The 17,045-nt window shown below is 51.4% G+C and overlaps 1 protein-coding gene across 15 annotated transcripts in view; it reads right to left on the bottom strand.

Moving 5' to 3' along the window:
* The window catches only part of CAPN15 (calpain 15), a 55,176-nt gene that overhangs the window by 27,359 nt on the left and 10,772 nt on the right, over positions 1-17,045 (bottom strand). For 8 of the 15 annotated variants that reach the window (XM_086854548.1, XM_086854556.1, XM_086854550.1 and 5 more), the window contains one exon: positions 11,186-11,505. The exons of 6 other annotated variants lie outside the window; for them this stretch is intronic. In XM_086854548.1, the coding sequence (XP_086710674.1) occupies positions 11,186-11,361 (176 nt within the window). In that variant the 5' untranslated portion in view covers positions 11,362-11,505. The remainder of the gene's footprint in view (positions 1-11,185; positions 11,506-17,045) is intronic. One more of the 15 variants, XM_086854551.1, reaches the window with a different exon arrangement.

The following is a 17,045-nucleotide window of genomic DNA, read 5'->3' on the forward strand; positions in this document are numbered from 1 at the left end:
AAGAAGCCAAGACAAAGGCATGGTCTGTACTTTATCCTGGTCTTGTATTCACAGAACCACAGAATGAGCTGGAAAGGACCTCAAAGTCCATCTCATTCCAAGGGACACCTTCCACTGTCCCAAGTTGCTCCAAGGCCCATCCAACCTGGTATTGGACACTTCCAGGGATGTGGCAGCCACAGCTTCTCTGGGACACCTGTGCCAGGGGCTCACCATCCTCACAGGGAAGAATTCCTTCCTTACATCAGGGTGGTCAAGCTCAAATGGGATGGAAGGGGGCTACAAACACAGGCAGAACATATCCAAGGACACAGAACCGGCAGCTGGAAAACATTTGCTGGGAGAAACAGCTCCTGCTGTGGGACTGTGCAGACAGATCCCTTGCACGGACTAAACAGCAAAAGCTTTGCCTTTCACACACCACTCAGAGCTATTTTCCATCACTCCTCCCAGCCCACAGAGGATACACACATTCTGCATCAGGTAACAAAAGCACCTGCATGTGCAGGGTAGTTTGGAGGGACAGGTGCATTTGCTCAGATGAAGACCACCTTGTACTGTCTTCAAAAACAGGGAACAACTTTAGGATCACACACCTGAACAGCAGCATTTGGAACTTCTGCTGGCACCTCTGCTATTCCATGTCTGAGGCAGTTTCACACCGCTTCCCAACACACCTGATGTTTGAACTGAAGGCTGGGGTGGGAGAAGAATTTTTATTTCCCAGGACTAGAGAGATGTGGGACTAAGGCTATGGGCCCATAGCTGGAAAGAGCCAGGAAAACCTGATGGGACTGCAAACTCAGGACTCACTCACATCCCCTTACTCCCACTGCAACTTCCCTCACACGAGGAGGCTGCAAGAGGAGATTTACTGGTGGCTGCCAAGCCAAATTGCTGCTCAGCTAAAGATTTATGCTGCAATTTGTAGTGCTGTTAAAATAGAATTGGAAGAGTGGTGGGGAAAGAGAAAGAGGGAATGAAAGACAGGGGAGGGAAAATGGATCAGGAGCAACACCACGGCTCCAAAGCTGTTTGCTCCATCTCTCACATCTCTATTGAACCAATCACTCTGCAATTCCAGCTGCTGTGCTCCAGCCTTCAGACCCTGCAATGCCAATGCCTGGGCTCACTGCAGCAGGGCACACACAGGGTGCAGTTAATAGAAATCTGTCCATCTCCACTGCACCTGAACTGTCAGGCTCAATAAATACAGCTGGCAGAGAATGGCACAAAAGGGACAGGGTATCTGCAGGCTGCTGGCTGCTCACACGACTTCCACTCTGCAGTCACCAAGGACAGGAGAAGGGATGCCCCCATCCCAAATGTCACCCATTGCCTTCTCATTCTGGCACTGGTTAAACACCACTCCTATCTGCTGAGGTTCAGAGGGGAGCTAAATTATCCCCTCCAGGAACTTGCCGGCTCTGCACACTAGATCTGGAGAAAAAAGGCTGTCAAATCATGGAATGATCTCCCTGCATGTGCAAAGAGCCATGGGCTTCCCCCACTGAGGCACCCATCGCCCCCTCCCCTGAGAAGCCAAGGAAAGGCCAGAGTGCTCTGCAGCTCCCAGGGAATCCTGGCTCTGCTCTGCACAACTGGGTGACACACAATCTGAAAAAAATCAAAAGCAAAACCTCTTCAGTGAACTTCAACGGAGCAGCTTTCCTTTGCAATCAGGGAAATTCCCCATGCCTCGAGCCAGCCCTCTGTCCTGTACTGCCAAAACCATGGAGGAATTTCAAAATTACAGCCAAGGAGACTTTGGCCTTTCAGCCCCTGGGCATCCCTGCAGAAAGAGCCAGGCCAGGCTCATTCCAGAAACCACCCTAGAGCTGGGGGTTTCAGTTTACTGAGAGGTCAATCTACAGATCCAAACTGACCCCCAGGCACTGGGGAGCTCTCAAGCCCTGCCACTGAAGTACCTCCTTGAGGTGCCCCAGACAGCAACTGAGTGCAGTTCCTTCTTGCAAGGGAGATGGGAGAGGATGGGATCCTGTGCACAGGCTGAGTCCCACAAAGAGCCATGGATCTGTTTGTGTGTGTGCTCCTGACCTATAAAGGTCACTCCTCTTTCTCATGTGCCCTGAACTTTAGAGGTGACAATTAGCCACAGTTCCCTAGAGGCTGAATGGGATAAAACACACTGACCTTCCTGAGGTTTGGCTGGGAATGCTTCATCACGCACAGCCAACTTGGCATTTTCATTTCCTTGCACTGGCAGCTTCTAGGACAGTCCTGGGCCAACACTCAAGTGCCAGTGTGCAGGTGAAATAGTTCTGGGTGTGCAGAGTGGACCCTGGCCTGCATCCTCTGACACAGCATCCTGTGTAGGTAGTGACAGGGTTCCCCCAGCACAAAAAACCCTTCCTGCCCCATCAGCACCAAGTGAACGGTGCCTCGAGGCTATCCCAGTCAGAAATCACCCTCCAGGATCTCTCAGCAAACAGCAGGCTCCAGGAGGACACAGGAGCACTGCAGCACAGCAGAAGCCCACCACAGTCCCAATGCCCCATCAAACACAGGCTCAACACAGGAATCCACACTTGGCCTCAGGTTCAGTTTGGCATCACTGGGCCCTTTCAAAACAGGGACTGTTTGGTTTCTCCAGCCTCTTGAAGACAGAGAGGAGGATTTGATGGGTTATATGGAAGGGGCAGGAATAGAGCATTACAATGCTGTGCTGGGGCAGACTGAGCCACATGACCACCCAGCACCCCAACCTGCTCCTTCTGTTCATAACCCAAACTCTAGAGCTATTGCCACCTTAACTGAGCCAGCAACACATCTGGCTGACTGCAGGAGCAGGCAGACAGGCTGGAATTGCCAGGGAAGCCCCTACAAGTTATACTGTACCCTGGAGGCCTCCAGGCTGGGTAATTCAGACCATAACACTGCTTACTGCCTTGTAAAGATGAAACACACTTAACTTAGTGTTTTGACAGCTGGAATCTAGAGGATGCTCCTGGCTGGAGCATGTGCCATTAACCCTTCTGAGTCCATGTGCCAGAGGGAAGCATCCTGCCAGCACAGTAACCCCAGAAAAGACAGGCTGGGGCTGCTCTAACAGCTCAGTGTCCCTTCCCTGCAGCACAACACTGAGTTTTCTACCAAGGAGAGCAGCTTCTGCTGTCGTTTAAAGCTCCTGAACCTCATCAAGTCACACACACACACTCACAGATAGCCCTGGGTAAGCTCAGCACACGTACTCCTCGAGGACACTCCGAAGGACATCACTGCTGACCTGCACAGGACGGGAGGAAGGAGCACACATGCCCTGGAGACTGAAGTGCTGCAGCAAACACAGGGCCCTGTCAGCTGCTGTGCCCTCCCCACCACACTGGCACCAACAGCAGTCCCTGAGCAAGCCAGGGCTGCAGTGCCAACACCAGTGTGCTGAGAAGACACACCTACTGTAGGAAAACATAACCCAGGGAAAACAGGTCACTGGGTGAAGCTTTGCTGGAGATTTGCTAGGGTGTATGTGAAGTGCTCAGTGACAGTCACTGCACATGCCACAGGGGCTGCTGGGCAAGACAGCAGCAAAATCACTGATCAGTCCATCCATGGGCTGCAGTCTGAAGCTCCTGCAGAACAAAAGTCTTTCCACACCAAGCACCAAGTGTTTCCATGTTTGTCCCTCCCCACACACAGACACAGCAGCTGTGGGTAAAGCAGCAGAAGCCTCAGCTCCTGGGCAGGGAAGGTACAGCTGGTGGAATGGGTCTGATGCAATGTCCCAGTGCCAGCCAACACCAGGGCTCTGAATGAAAGGTGTCCTCTCCTTGGTGTCCCAAGGAAGCAGGGGAAAAATACAGGTATATATATATACACACACACCTATCCATCTACCTACCTATAGCTTCACTTTTCCAAGGCAAGGAGATTAAAATCAGATTTTAAGGAAGAAGACATTGTCTTCTCCCACCAAAAGGTGGCAAGATCCCAAAATCTCCTTTGGCTGTAGCCAACCTGCCATGCTCCAAATGCCAGGGCCCAGCTCTGTGTAACCACAAGCCTCAGTGTGTGATGCACAGCGAGCACTGGGAGCAGCAGGGCTGGAACCTGAGCGTCTGCAGACCCAGCTGAGCTCTGCACAGCTCTGGGCAAGGGCAGACCAGGTCCCTCCAGCTCCCTGCAAGCTGCTGACTTGGCAGCCTCCAAGCACCTGCAGCCCAAACTCTCCTCACCCCCCCATGGCCCCGGCTCTCCTGCTGCTGGTCCTGCCGCCATCCAGAAGGGCTCCAGGCTGCCTTCACACTCCACTTCCAGTTTCCTTCTGGTTTGAATGTCCTGCTGCAGCCTCAGAAATGCCATCTGTAACGCAGAAGCAGCTTCCTTCTCTTCGGATCAGCTCTTCACAGCTCCTCACGGTGACCTGGAGCACCTGCCCCTCACAGGGACTCAGTGATGCCTGGGGATACTGTGAGCTGCACTGGCTGGCAAGGGGAGCTGCTGAGATCCTGGTGCCTTGCCAGGCAGAGCAGGAATGTTGGCAGGGTGAGAAGCATGAGAAAATGCCCAAGTCAAAGAAAAGCCCAGGGCAGTTTGTTTGAAGAGAGTGGCTGAAAAGGCACAGGCACCTGGGTAAGTTGTGGGTCCCCAGGCAGGAATAGAGAGATGCAGCATGGCTTGACAAATGCAAACAGCACCCAAACAGGGCTCTCCCCTTTCCTCCCTGTGCCCTTCTGCTGGCAGCAGCCCCGTGCTGAGGGTTGTTTCATCCCAGAGAACAAAGGCCTGCAGAGGGTTCATTCAGCACAGCCTCCCCTCCATGCACAGCACCAGGCTCCGGCCGTGCCAGGATCAAGGCGGCCTTTCAGGGACCCAGGGCTGGCCATCACAGGGGGAAGAGGCTGCAGGGAGGTGGGTGCAGCTCTGAGCACCCCCCTCTCCCTGTTTCTGACTCATGTTAGTCAAGACTCCAGCCCAGAGCCACCAGTGTCAAACTGGATTAAGTTACTGGTTGGAGAAATCCAGCACGTGCCTCTCACAGCAACCAGTACCTGGTAACCTGAGAGGGAAACAATGGGCTCTGGAGTGATCCCAGGGAATTTGGGGTGCAGAGATGGAAGGGAGCTCCCTGCCCACCCAGAGAGCAGGAGGATGCTCCTGCCTTCACCCCTCCTCTCACAAGCCCACAGCATCAGGTCACTGCAGGCCCATCTCCCTCCAGGACAGATGCTGTACACCGTTAGGGGGATGTGTTTGCAGTTTCCATTCTGATCCAAAGAGAAGAAATAACCCTCCAAACACACACTTTCCTGCATTTCATCCTTCCCTGCAGCAGCTCAGCCAGCTTCCTGAGCTTCCCACTGTCATTACATCCATCCACCAGCTCCTGCCAGAGGACTGAGACCAACTCCAGGCTACTTGTGTGACACCTCTCAGGGGGACAAGTGATTTGTCATGAGACAGGAGACCACGTTCCTCCCTCTGCAGCCAAAGAAGCAATGCAGAAGAGTTACTCTGGAAAAAAAATATATATATAAAATCCTTGCTCTGGCTCCTCTTACTGCTCTTAAAAAATTAAGAAAAACCCAAAACATTCATAAGGTACTAATTCCTCCCCCTGTCCACCCCCAGTGGAAAAACACTGAATACCAAAGGGCTCTCCCAGGCCCTCAACCATATATTCCCACAGCATCACTTCCAAGAGACCAGCCTCCTTCACAGCAGAATTGCATCTGCAGAATCTCTTCCTGAAAGAGATGAAGACTGGATCTATGCACAGCTAAAGCTGGATGCTAATCTCCTTCATGCAATGCAGCATCCAAAGCAAAACTCCCTAACACCTGCACCTGGAGAAGGACTTGAACGTATGATCCTGAAGCAGAAGTGCTCAGCTCCTGCAGACAGAAGCATCCCCAAACCAGGTAAAAGTGCTGGTTTTTCCCTTCTCCAGGCTGGCACTGTCAAATGGACAGCTCTGCTGTGTCCTCCACGCTGTGACAGCAATATCCAGGCAAGAGGGACAGGCATTTCTGCTCACATTTGGCCAAGCCTGCCGCATTTGATGAGGACATGCTCCAGCTGCCTCTGCCCTGGATTTGACCTCCTTTGAGGCAGAATGGCTCTTGTGGGACACAGAAATGAGGAAGGTTGGAGGGTACACAGGGAGCAAAGGGAGGGTTTGTTTGGTGATCTATTGAGAACTCTGGTCTCCAATGATCTGCACCACCCTCCAAGTTATTGGTGGCTCCGGAGCTATAAATAGCCCTAATTTAAACAACTAATAGGCTTTGTGACCGCTGGGGCAGGCAGAGTGGAGGGCGGATGGGCAGGGCTGGGAGCCTCAGGCAGATGAAACAGCATTCCATGCTGCCAACTCCTTGGCACTGCAACACCTCCTTGAGCAAGACACTGCTCCAGACACCACAGGCTCTGGTGAGAACTAGTGAGCAAACAGTTACAAGCCAAACATTCCCATCAAACAAGTATCCACAACAACCTACAGCATCTTTACTCCACCAAATCCCAGCTGAACTCCACAGCAACTTCCAGAGGGAGCACAACCCACACAGGGATGCATCCACCTTGCTGCAGCAGCTGGGGAACACAGGCTTCACTCCTGTGTGATGAGCAGGCATGTCCTGACTATGAGAGCTTATGGTAGTGCCCTCATGGTTTGGATGAGTGGCTCCTTTTTCCCTCCTCATCACTCCTCTGTGGATACACAGTCAGAGCAGATGTTGATGATCCCCATCTGTTCCACAGCCACATCTGTTCTTTGCATGGAACAAGGAGGCTTAGGAAGGGAGATGGACCAGCTGGACCCCAGAGATCCCTTCCAACCTCAACCAGTCAGTGATTTTTGAAAGGTGCAAAATAAACTCTGAGCACAGCCAAATCCATGCAGGTTACTGATAAAACCCAGGGATCTGTGCCTGCCCCACCCCAGGTCTGTTGGGGTACCTGTACTGCTGAGGCTGCCAGACCTCCCAGGGCCGATGCCCAGCCTGAGATCTGATGACAGAAAACAGAAGCAGGCGATCACCAGGTGATTCCCTGCAGTCACCTGATGCTGCACCAGGAGCTTTGTTCCTGAGAATCTCATTTCTCTGGTTTCCCCAGTAAGAAACACACAGAATCATTCAGCTGGGAAAACTGAATGTACATCGAGTCCAAATGCTCCCCAGCACTGCCAAGGCCACCAGTGATCTGTGTCCCCAAGTGCCACATCCACATGCTTTCTTCCAGTGATGGTGACTCCACCACTGCCCTGGGCAGCCTGTTCCAATGCCTGACCATGTTTTCTGTGAAGAAATTTTTCTCCAGCATTCAACATGAACCTCCCCTGGCACAACTTGAGGCTGTTTCCCCTTGTCCTGTCCCTTGTTCCCCAGGAGCAGAGCCTGACCCTCACCCAGCTGCACTCTCCTGTCAGGGAACTGGGGGGAGCCAGAAGATCCCCCCTGAGCCCTCCTTTCTTCAGACTAAACACTGTCCTGGTGCCCTCCAGACACTTCTGCTTGTGCTGCACTCAGAGCTGAAGTGCCACAGGATGGGGAGAAGGAGCAGCACAGTCACATTCCCACTCCACACAGCTCCCTGCTACACTTCCATATGCCAGAGTTCAGCTACAAAATCTCCACCAGCCTCAGAACAACTCAGAGCCCATGGAAAAGGCCTCTGTGATGCTGCCCAGCAGTTCTGACTTGCTGCTGTTCATGTATTTAAGCCAAGTGCTCACAAACAGCCAGGATACTCAGGCTTGCCTGGAGATTTTCCCCAGAAATAAATGGTGATTCTGGGGAGCAGGGGGTGGCACAGCAAGTGCCCTCCCACCACCTGCCAACAACAAAAGCAGGTCCCCTCACTTCCCTCTAAAAGCAGGGAGATTTACATATTTTTAGCATATCATAATAATAAAATAAAAGAATAATGAAAGTGTGTTCCTCCCTCCACAGTCATTGAGACCCAGGGGTTATTTCATTCTGCAAAGGCTTTTATAGAAAAATAAAAATCCTTTGCAGAACGCTGCGGGAAAGCCCAGAAAATGAATATCCTCTGGAAGAGGAAGGAGTTCAGAGAGCTTCAGCCAAAGTGAGTAGTGGGCAGAGACACTTAGGTCAGCTGCACAGACCTTGCAAACTCTTTCCCCAAAAGCCTCTCCTAAGAGTGAAATCCAAAAGTTCTCAGTACTCAACAGGACCCTCTTCATAAATGCTAGGAGTGAGGAATAGGTGAACAGGAACATTGCCTTAAATCTCACCAGGAAACAGTTGAGCCCCAATTCCCTCCTAACCCCTTATAATGTGGAAAGATGCACCCTGAAGAGGTGCCAGCACCCCTTCCAGCAGCAGCAGGAGAAACCACTATGAACCCACAGCTCCCAAAACATTCCATGGCGGCAGGCACAGCAATGGAGCCATGTCCTGCTGCCAGCACCAAGCCTGTGGCACTGCCCCTTCCTGCTCCCAGCTGCAGGAAGGGTTTGGAACATTGGGAAGCTTGGCCACGATGGATCCCCAGGCTCAGCTGAACGCTCCCATCCAACAACAGCCCAGGCCAAGCACCTTCAAGCACATGGAGATGGAGCCCAAGGGGTCTTGTAGCTGAGCCAGAATTTGTCTGGCTGCACACAGCTACCAGGGTGAATTTAAACCCAACATCTTTGTCCTAAGCAGAGGTTTCTGCAATCAGATCACTCCAACATGTACCTCATACCTGCTACCTCCAGTCTTTCAGTAGCTGTGTCCTCCTGGCACGCTGGGAAAGGAACAGGCTCCTGTTTAAATGCTGACACACAGAAAGAGACTGTGCAGCCCTGTCCAGAAAAGAGCAGGGACTCCAATCTGATTGTCACAAGTCAGCTGCTTCTACAACTAAGACCCTTTTTCTACTCCCTCTTGTCCTCCTGTCTTCAGCAGAGAGGGAATTACAACACCATCAGCCTCACCCAGGAGACAGTGAAGCCTCTTCACAGGTTCTGAAATCTTGAAAGCCAAGTACAGACCAAAGTCACTCGCTAAGTATTTGTGTCCCTGTTTTTCTGCCAAGGAAGGTTTGTGTTCATCCCTGAGACAGCCCAGAGCAGCTTGGCTCTGTGCTGCTCTGCAGCCAAAGCATTATCAGCTTTGAAGGTGGCAGCAGGCAGGGACAGAAAATCAGCAGGAAAAGCAAAGTCTATCCCAGAACTCCAGCCCGGTCTCAAATTGACTCCCCTGTACTCCACTTCCTTCCTACACTACACGACTCCAGGGACAAGGACAAGCACAGGCAGGATACCTACCCTGACTTGTTCTATTGACTTACTTAATTTTTTAAAAGAATATATTTATCTGCTCCTCTCTGGAAACCAATCATCCGCTGCTCCTTGGCCCTGCTCCCTGGGAGCGGCGGCCCTTTGATGCCTGGCTGATCTCAGGTCTTTTGAACCCACTTCCATAATCACTGCCTGGAGCGAGTTCTTCCCACGCAACTCGCAACTCGCTGCTCAGTGAATCATGGCCGGTGATTTTCCTGTCTCCAGGAACCACACGACAGAGTCGGGATGAGTTCTGCTCTCCCTTTAGCAGGGGAAATAAGGGATTATCACAAAAGCCACTCCTGTCCCCACAGGACACCGGTGTTATCTGCGCCAGGACCGGCAGTTCCTGTTCTTGCCCCAACATCCGCTCCACCACCAAGGCTGGTTCTTCAGGAAATTCATTTCCACATGTCAAGATATCACTTAGTTCCTCAAACTACAGACTTGGAGTCATGACCAGCCTCAGCTGTCACACACAAGGCTGCAGAGACACCATCATTTTTAGTGCCCAGGGCCAGGTGTACACTGGAAGTTCCTAAATTTCAGTTCATCTGTGAGCTGAGACACCTTCCCAAGTCCTCAAGGCAACAGAGGGAAAAGCAGCAGTCCAGAAGGGATAATCCTGCAGGAAGGACCCAGCTCTGTTTGCAGGATCCCTCTAAACCAGAGGGGACAAACCCACACAGCACAGATCTCCGACCAGAGCTGTGGACCAGCCACACAGGTTTGCACATACAGCAACAGAATTGGGGAACTACACAAAATATCTTTTTTAGAGGAACTCAAGTCTATGCTAGAGAGTAAAGACAATAACTTATTGGTTTCACACTGTTCCCAGCTCAACAAGAAGACCCAAGACAGGGCCAGAAAGGAGCAAAGCCTGACATTGCTGGAAGGCTCTAGAGTCATGCACCAGAGCCTGGGAAGCACATCCCAGGCCTTGCAGCAGCAGGAAGGCAGGAAAACGAAGACTGCACCACAGATACTGCACCAACATCACAGCAAACACCTCCAGGGGAAAGCCAGGACAGCTCAGGGACACTCAGAGCAAGCAGCTATTCCTAAATGACCAGCAGCTCCAAACAGACTCAAGCAGGTATGGACACCCATCCAGGCTGGAGTCCACACAAAGCAGGCATTAGGCAAAGGCTCAAATATTACCAGCACAAAACACGGCAGCCTCTGTAGCCAAGCCCCCGGGCAGAGGGGTTTTGGATGCTTTTTGATACATCTCTCAACCTGTCAGAGACTGAATGCAGGACACCAGCCCCCCAAAAATAAGAGAAACTCCTCACTGCAAGTGGCTGATGTGGAAGGGGCAGAGGCAACAGCTCAGAGAAATATCTGAGGTGCTGATTTCATCAAGGTGGGATAGGAATCCAGGGCTGGAAACACTAATCTGTTTTTAAGAGTAATTCTGTTTTTTCTGTGTTTCATTCTTGTGGATCTGTTATTCAAAACCATTTCACTGCTTTTGCATGAAAACAGCTTCTCTGGCTCTTCTGAGTTCAGAAACTCTCGCAACTTATTGCCACCCAACCTGGAGACACAATCCTCCACCTGTGACACTGCAGTGTGGTTGGGAGGCCAGAAAGAAAAGAAGCCACGAGAACATGGCAAACAAGGAACTGAGATCCCATTCCCAGGCAGCCACCTTGACAATTTAGGTGAGTGAGGAAGAGCTGGGATGAGTCCTGCAGTCCATTCTGCAGGAGACATCAGCCACCCTGTGTAAAGCCAGGGTTTGGCATCACTCAAATCAGTGGGAATTTGGCTCTGACTTCCCGAGGAACTGAGCTGAGCCTCTGAATGGAGGGACTCAAGACTCAGCAGGATGCAAAGCAAGTCGTGTCCCAAAGGCAGCGCCCAGATTGAAGCTGAGAGGTGAGCAGCTGAGCAGGTGAGCAGGCTCCTTCCCCTCCTCCTTACCTTCGCAGCCGGTGCTGTAAGTGCTGGTGCTGCCGTGTTATGAGGGCACTTTCCCACACAGGGCCACCGGGACTGCTCCTATACCAGCCCACGGCCGGGTGCCCCGGGTAGGGCGAGCTACTGAAGCCATGGTCCGACTCCGTCTCTGCGGCCAGCGATGAGGCAGAGCTCCCCATGGTTCCCCCCTGCCCAGGCCACGCTGAGATTGAGCCTAGGTTAGGTCCAAGCCAGTGGCATGGGCAGCTCGGGTGGAACGGGCGAGGCGCTGCGGCATGGGCTGCTGCAAAGATCCCAGCACGCTGGAGAGAGGAAGGTCGGTTCTGATCAGAGTTGGAAAAAACAAAACAACAAACAAACACAGAGAAAGGGGAAAAAAAAGGAAAGAAAAAGAGAGAAAGATAAGGTATGATTTCAGCAACAACCCTCCAGTTTTAAAGCCTATCAATACATGCTCTGCTCAGAGTTCCCATCCCAGAGCTCACTGGGATGGGAAGGGCTGTGTACTGAATCCAGCTTTTGCTGCTGGAGATGGGGAGTGTGGGGGCTCTAGAAGAGGCTCCCCCCAAGTTAAGCACCAGGAGTTCCCAGGCACAGAGAAGCACCAACTGATGGAGGGAAGCACAGCAGAGCCCAGCACAAGGCCCAAAGCACATGGGAAAGAAGCAGAAAACAGGACAAGCCAGGCCCACCTGGAGCCCAAACCAGCAGCCCTGTGGACCACACACACCAAGTTAATCTGGGCTCTGACTGGCACACCGGTTTTAGTTACTCAGCTACAAGGACTAGATGGCTCGTGTGCTTACACATAAAATAAAATATTCCTCTTTTCCTGTTTCCCTCTAACACCCCAGTAGGACTGGAACTGGACAGACTGGGGATCTGCACAAGTATTTTCTGTAACTATTTGCTTTCAGCTCAAGGTAAGTTTTAGCTGATCCTGAACATGCCCCTACCCACAGAAGCAGGTCTGGGGCTTTGCTCCTCCTTTTCTGCCTCTCTCTTTCCTGCTTTTCAGAATTTGTTCTTCAAACATCCTCACAATTAAACTCCAGAAACATTTCATGTCCTCTGTATTAAAAGAAGTTTAAACACACACACATCTCTCCTTCAAGTGTAAAGGCAGGACAATCTGGATGCATGTCAGGAGCAATGGATCAAGGTAACATTTAACAGAGCAAAAAAGAAGAAACAAAGAAGATGGAGAAATTAGCACAGCTGAGCTTATTCAATTACCCACCAGGATTTAAGGAGATGAATGAGCCACAGAAAGACCTTTGCGAAGAAACTACTTTTGCCGAAAAAAAGGCTGAGATGAGGAGTCCTAAAATACAGCTTTCCAATCCCAGGATTGATCTAAGGGATCAAGAAAGGCCTTGATAGATAACAGACTCTCCACAGCAGCAGCTCAAGGAGCAGGTGTAATTTTGCTACAAGCTCAATACCAGAATGTGCCTGCATTAGGTCATTAACTGGAGAATGTTAACTGCTCTGTCACAGTCTCTGTAGCCTGCAAAGCCTGGATGAACCAAACAAATCTGAAAAAAGCCCAAGAACCCTACCTCTTTGTTTTAACTGGCTTGTTTTCCCTACCTTTTCCTTGTTTTAACTGGGCTGCCTCCCTGCTGTACATCAGCCCCACATCCCCATTACCCAACAGCAAGGTTTCACTGATTTCTGCAGATCCAACCAAAGTGGATCCCTGGTGCTTCCCTTCTCATTTCCTGCTACTCAAGCAGATAATTTCTAAGAAATCTGATTTTCTGGCTAAATGAAAGTCACACCATGTGAGGGGAAGACACCTCCAAGTATCATCAACTCAGTCTATCTGGAGACATTCCCCATCCCACACCTCTGGTGTCTCTGCTCTTTCACCCCATCCTAAGGGCCCCCATGTGCTCCAGCAGCAAAGGCACAGAGGATGCAACTCCCACACCCACTAGAAGAACAAACTGTCTCTTACCTCAAAACTTGGGTTTTATCATGATAAAGTAGATAAAAAAAGGCAAGATGGGTAGAACAGCCCTTCACTGAAGGCTGAGGCAAACAGGAAGGATGCCCAGGCGTCAGTAGCGTTTTTCCCCCTTGAGCTGGGTTAAACTGCCACATAAAGCAATTCCACAGCCTGGTTTCAAGACCAATTCCTCAAGCTGGTAAAGCAGAACCCTTTTCTTCCTCCTGCTGCCCATGGAAATGCCAGTTTTAGCTCAGCCCAAGAGGAGACAGACATGCCTGCTGCCTGCATTGCTGCTGACTCCCAACGTGGTGCTGCTCTCCCAGCTCGTCTCCTCCACCAGCTCCACACCAGGGAGCCAGAACAGGCAGCTCCACTCCACAGGGAGGGGAAAGCCTGGGGGCCCTGCTTTAAAACCTGCAGTAAAACCCCATAGTGGGTGGAGTTGGGAGAGGAAGGGAGCTATAAATAGGTGGAGGATAACCTAGCTAAGTTGGAGTGATCTCTGAGACTGTCTGGTCTAACTGGGCTGCTTGGCTGTGAGTGCTGTGTGAAATCGGATTTCTCCAGGCAAAGCAGTAAATCCTTCTCCTCAGGGTCACCCTCATGCCAGGTGAGAGCAGCCAATGAAGGATACTGAAGGGGGAGTGTTGACCAAAGGTGGAGAGAGGGCAAACCAGTCTGAGAACAGGAGTGGCAGCAGCGCTACAGCCCAATGCAAAGCACGTACGTGCTCACCACACTGAGCCCCAAAATGCCTTTGGCCAACACTAAACAAATGAGGAGCCCCCAAGAAGTCAAGGTGAGAATGGAAACTGCACCCCAGCAAGGGAAGGCGTCAATTAAGGAAGAAGAAAGCCTCTCTGGAAGCACTCAGCCTTATTTTTGAGGAATTTCTGCCCCAGGAGATGACCTGCAGGCACGTGGCAGAACAGGGGAAGCTTCAGTCACTAAATGGGAAGCAAACTGCCAAGAGTTCTCTGTCTTGGCAGGAGGAAGCAGGATTTTTCCTCTAATTAATAAAGCACTGCTTCCACCTATCTAATCTGTAGAGGAAGCAACAATGTGAACAGATTGAAGTGTCCTGAGAAGGGTGGATCTCACTCATGGAAATTAACAGTTAAGCACCTTAGCAAGATGCTGAGTTTGGATTTTGGTTTTCTGCCTCTCGCAGCTGCAATAATTACCAGGTTTGAACTGATGCTGTGTAACTGCTCCCAAAATAAAACCAGGTTTGATCTCACCACCCCCAAGCCACTCACAGCTGCTCACCCTGTTCTGTGGTACATGATGCAGACCCTTCCTCAAAATCTCCAGGAGACCTGGGCAGCAGGCATGTACAGGGTGTGCAGGACAGCAAAGCTGTCCCATGGAGCTCCTCCTGCTGCCAGGACAAGAGGAGCTGCCTGGATGCTTCCACATTTCATTCCTCCACACCAGTGAGTAGTGCTGACCCTTTGGTCCCCAGCTCTTGTGTCAAAGCAGAGCAGGCAGGAAGGGTGGAGATCTACCCAACCCCTTTTCCTTCCCTCCAGTTTCAAAGTAGGTTTTGGCTCTGAAGAGAGCAAAAAAAAAAAAGAAGAAAGAAAAAAAAAAAAGAAAAAAAGGGACTAGCATGTGTGTGTTTCAATGCATCTGGAAGTTGCAGGATCAACTTTTCCTAGCATGAGCCCCAAGCTCTTCCCTTTGACACACATCAGGAAGAAGAGACAGAGGTCCCTGGAGCTGCTGCAGCCACTGAGGAAACCAGTGAGGGAGACTCACCCCAGCTGGTCCCACATGCAGCAGCCCCTCTTTGTGGTGGGATACCCCCACACTCCATTTCCCAGTAATTCATTGATCCATGTGCCACAAGCCAGCTTTGCTCCTGCTTGGATTTTCCAGCCTCTCTGGGTTCTCAGTCTTGGAAACTCAGGGACAAGACTTTGTCACTTCATTAATTCTTCCATTCCCTCAGCCTTTAAATCAAGTGCTCCAGGGAAGATCCAGGAATGAAAATGCCATCAGACATACTGAACTCCAGACAGCTCTGGTCTGAGGTGAGGGCCAGCAGCTGGCCCAGGAGAAGGCTCACCATGTACCTGAGGGAAATACATCCCTCAAAGCTGTGCCCAGAGAAAGCTGCAGGAGACTTTCTTCTAAGATTGAAGCTGAAGTACCAGCCCTTCTCCTCTCCAGGTCCTCTGCCTGGGGATGACTAAGATCCACAGAATGTCCTCAGATAGAAGGGAACCATAAGGATCATAAGCCCAACTCCTGGCCCTGCACCAGGACTCCTCAAAAATCCCACCCTGTGCCTGAGAGCATTGTCCAAACATTCCTGGAGCTCTGGCAGCCTTGGGGCCATGACCATTCCCTGGGAAGCCAGATGTGCTGGGACCTGGTACCACTGTCACCAGCAAAGAAGGAGCTCTCTGCCTTCAGTCCCATGTAAGCTGCTGCTGGCAGGGAGAAACCAGGGCTCCTGAAGAGCTCTCATTGTCCAGTGCCCACACACAGCCCTTGGAGGAGCAGCCTCCTCTCTGGGACTGCCGGATGTGATCACGCCCTTTAACACCAAGAGCTCAGGGGCAGCTGGAGAAGCTGGGGCTGGAGGAGCTGAGACCATTGGAGATCACTTCAGACATCCTGAAGAAATGGCCAACCCTTGTTCCTCCACCAATCCTGCCTCCATGCACAGCACATCTCCCCTGCAGGAGGCACATGCTCAGGGAGGCCAGGGTAAGCAGGGAATGATGTGAATGGCAGGGAAGGTGCACAGCATGAGACATGGCAGCCTAAGAAGGTTACAAAGCCCCAGAGCAGGTTGGGATGGCTAAGAATGCAGAGGGGAATGTCTGATGGTGCTCTGCTAGGCAAGGAACGGAAAGGAGCTCAAGCATTTGTGTGATCCAGCCAGCCCCCAGTGCCAGGCAGGGTGGCAGGACCTGAGGATGTGCAAAACCAGGTGCCAGCACCAAGAACAGCATGGCTGGAATTCACCAGGCTGAAGTAAGCCTGAGAAAAGAAGTAACTCCAAGAGAGGAAGGGAAAAAGTTTCTCTTTTTCCACAAGGCAGCAGGGGAAGAGCAGACAAGCAAGAAGACACCCACCTCAGGCAGACACAGCACTGAAGTCCAAGCTGCAAACACCGACCCAATGAGAGCTCCACAGCTCAAGTGCAGCAGGAGCAAGCGAGCTGGAACACGCTGTGCTCAGCAGCTGTCGTGCACACAGCTGGGGACAAGACAAAATTTTGCTGCTCTTTCTCCCTGCCCTCACCTGCCAAGCCAGCCCCATTGCTGCAGTCTTGGCAGGAAATGAAGGAGTGAGCAAGTTCCAATTCCTTGCAAAGTTTCTAGTAGGGAGGGGTGGGAAGGCACCTCCAAGGACAGACTGAGGCAGGAGTATAACTGGAGAGAAGAGATAATGGCTGGCATATTCAGCTGGGATAGGGAAGCTTTTTCAGCCCTTGTTCTCCACCACAGAGTTCCTCAGGGCTCTGTGACTCAGAAAGCTCTGCCTTACCTGCCAGGGCCAAGGAGCCTTCAGGTGTGCAAGGCACGAGGATGACAGGCAGTGTGCAAACACTGCAGATGGGAGGACACAGGAAAGGGAGAGAAGGGTGAAACTCACCCACCCAAATGTTTGTTCTGGGGCAGAGGCCTGAGGGAAGAGAGTCAGATATTCTGGCCTTGCAGGAAACTGAGGGGACAGGAAGCTTTAAGTGAGCTGTTTTCCAGGTCTTGGTGAGAAATAAGACTGGTACACCACTTGCAGATATATCACTAGCTGAAGTGAACTGTCTGGAAGCAGATTTCCAGATGGGTTATTAATGAGGTAACAAGATAATTGAACCTGGAGTCCTAGACTAGCACAGAACAGGATCTCACACTCCATGCTACAAAGTCCAGAACAGCAGTACATATC

Source organism: Cyanistes caeruleus, chromosome 17 (genome assembly GCF_971803275.1).
Source record: "Cyanistes caeruleus chromosome 17, bCyaCae1.hap1.1, whole genome shotgun sequence".
In the NCBI taxonomy this organism is placed as follows: domain Eukaryota; kingdom Metazoa; phylum Chordata; class Aves; order Passeriformes; family Paridae; genus Cyanistes; species Cyanistes caeruleus.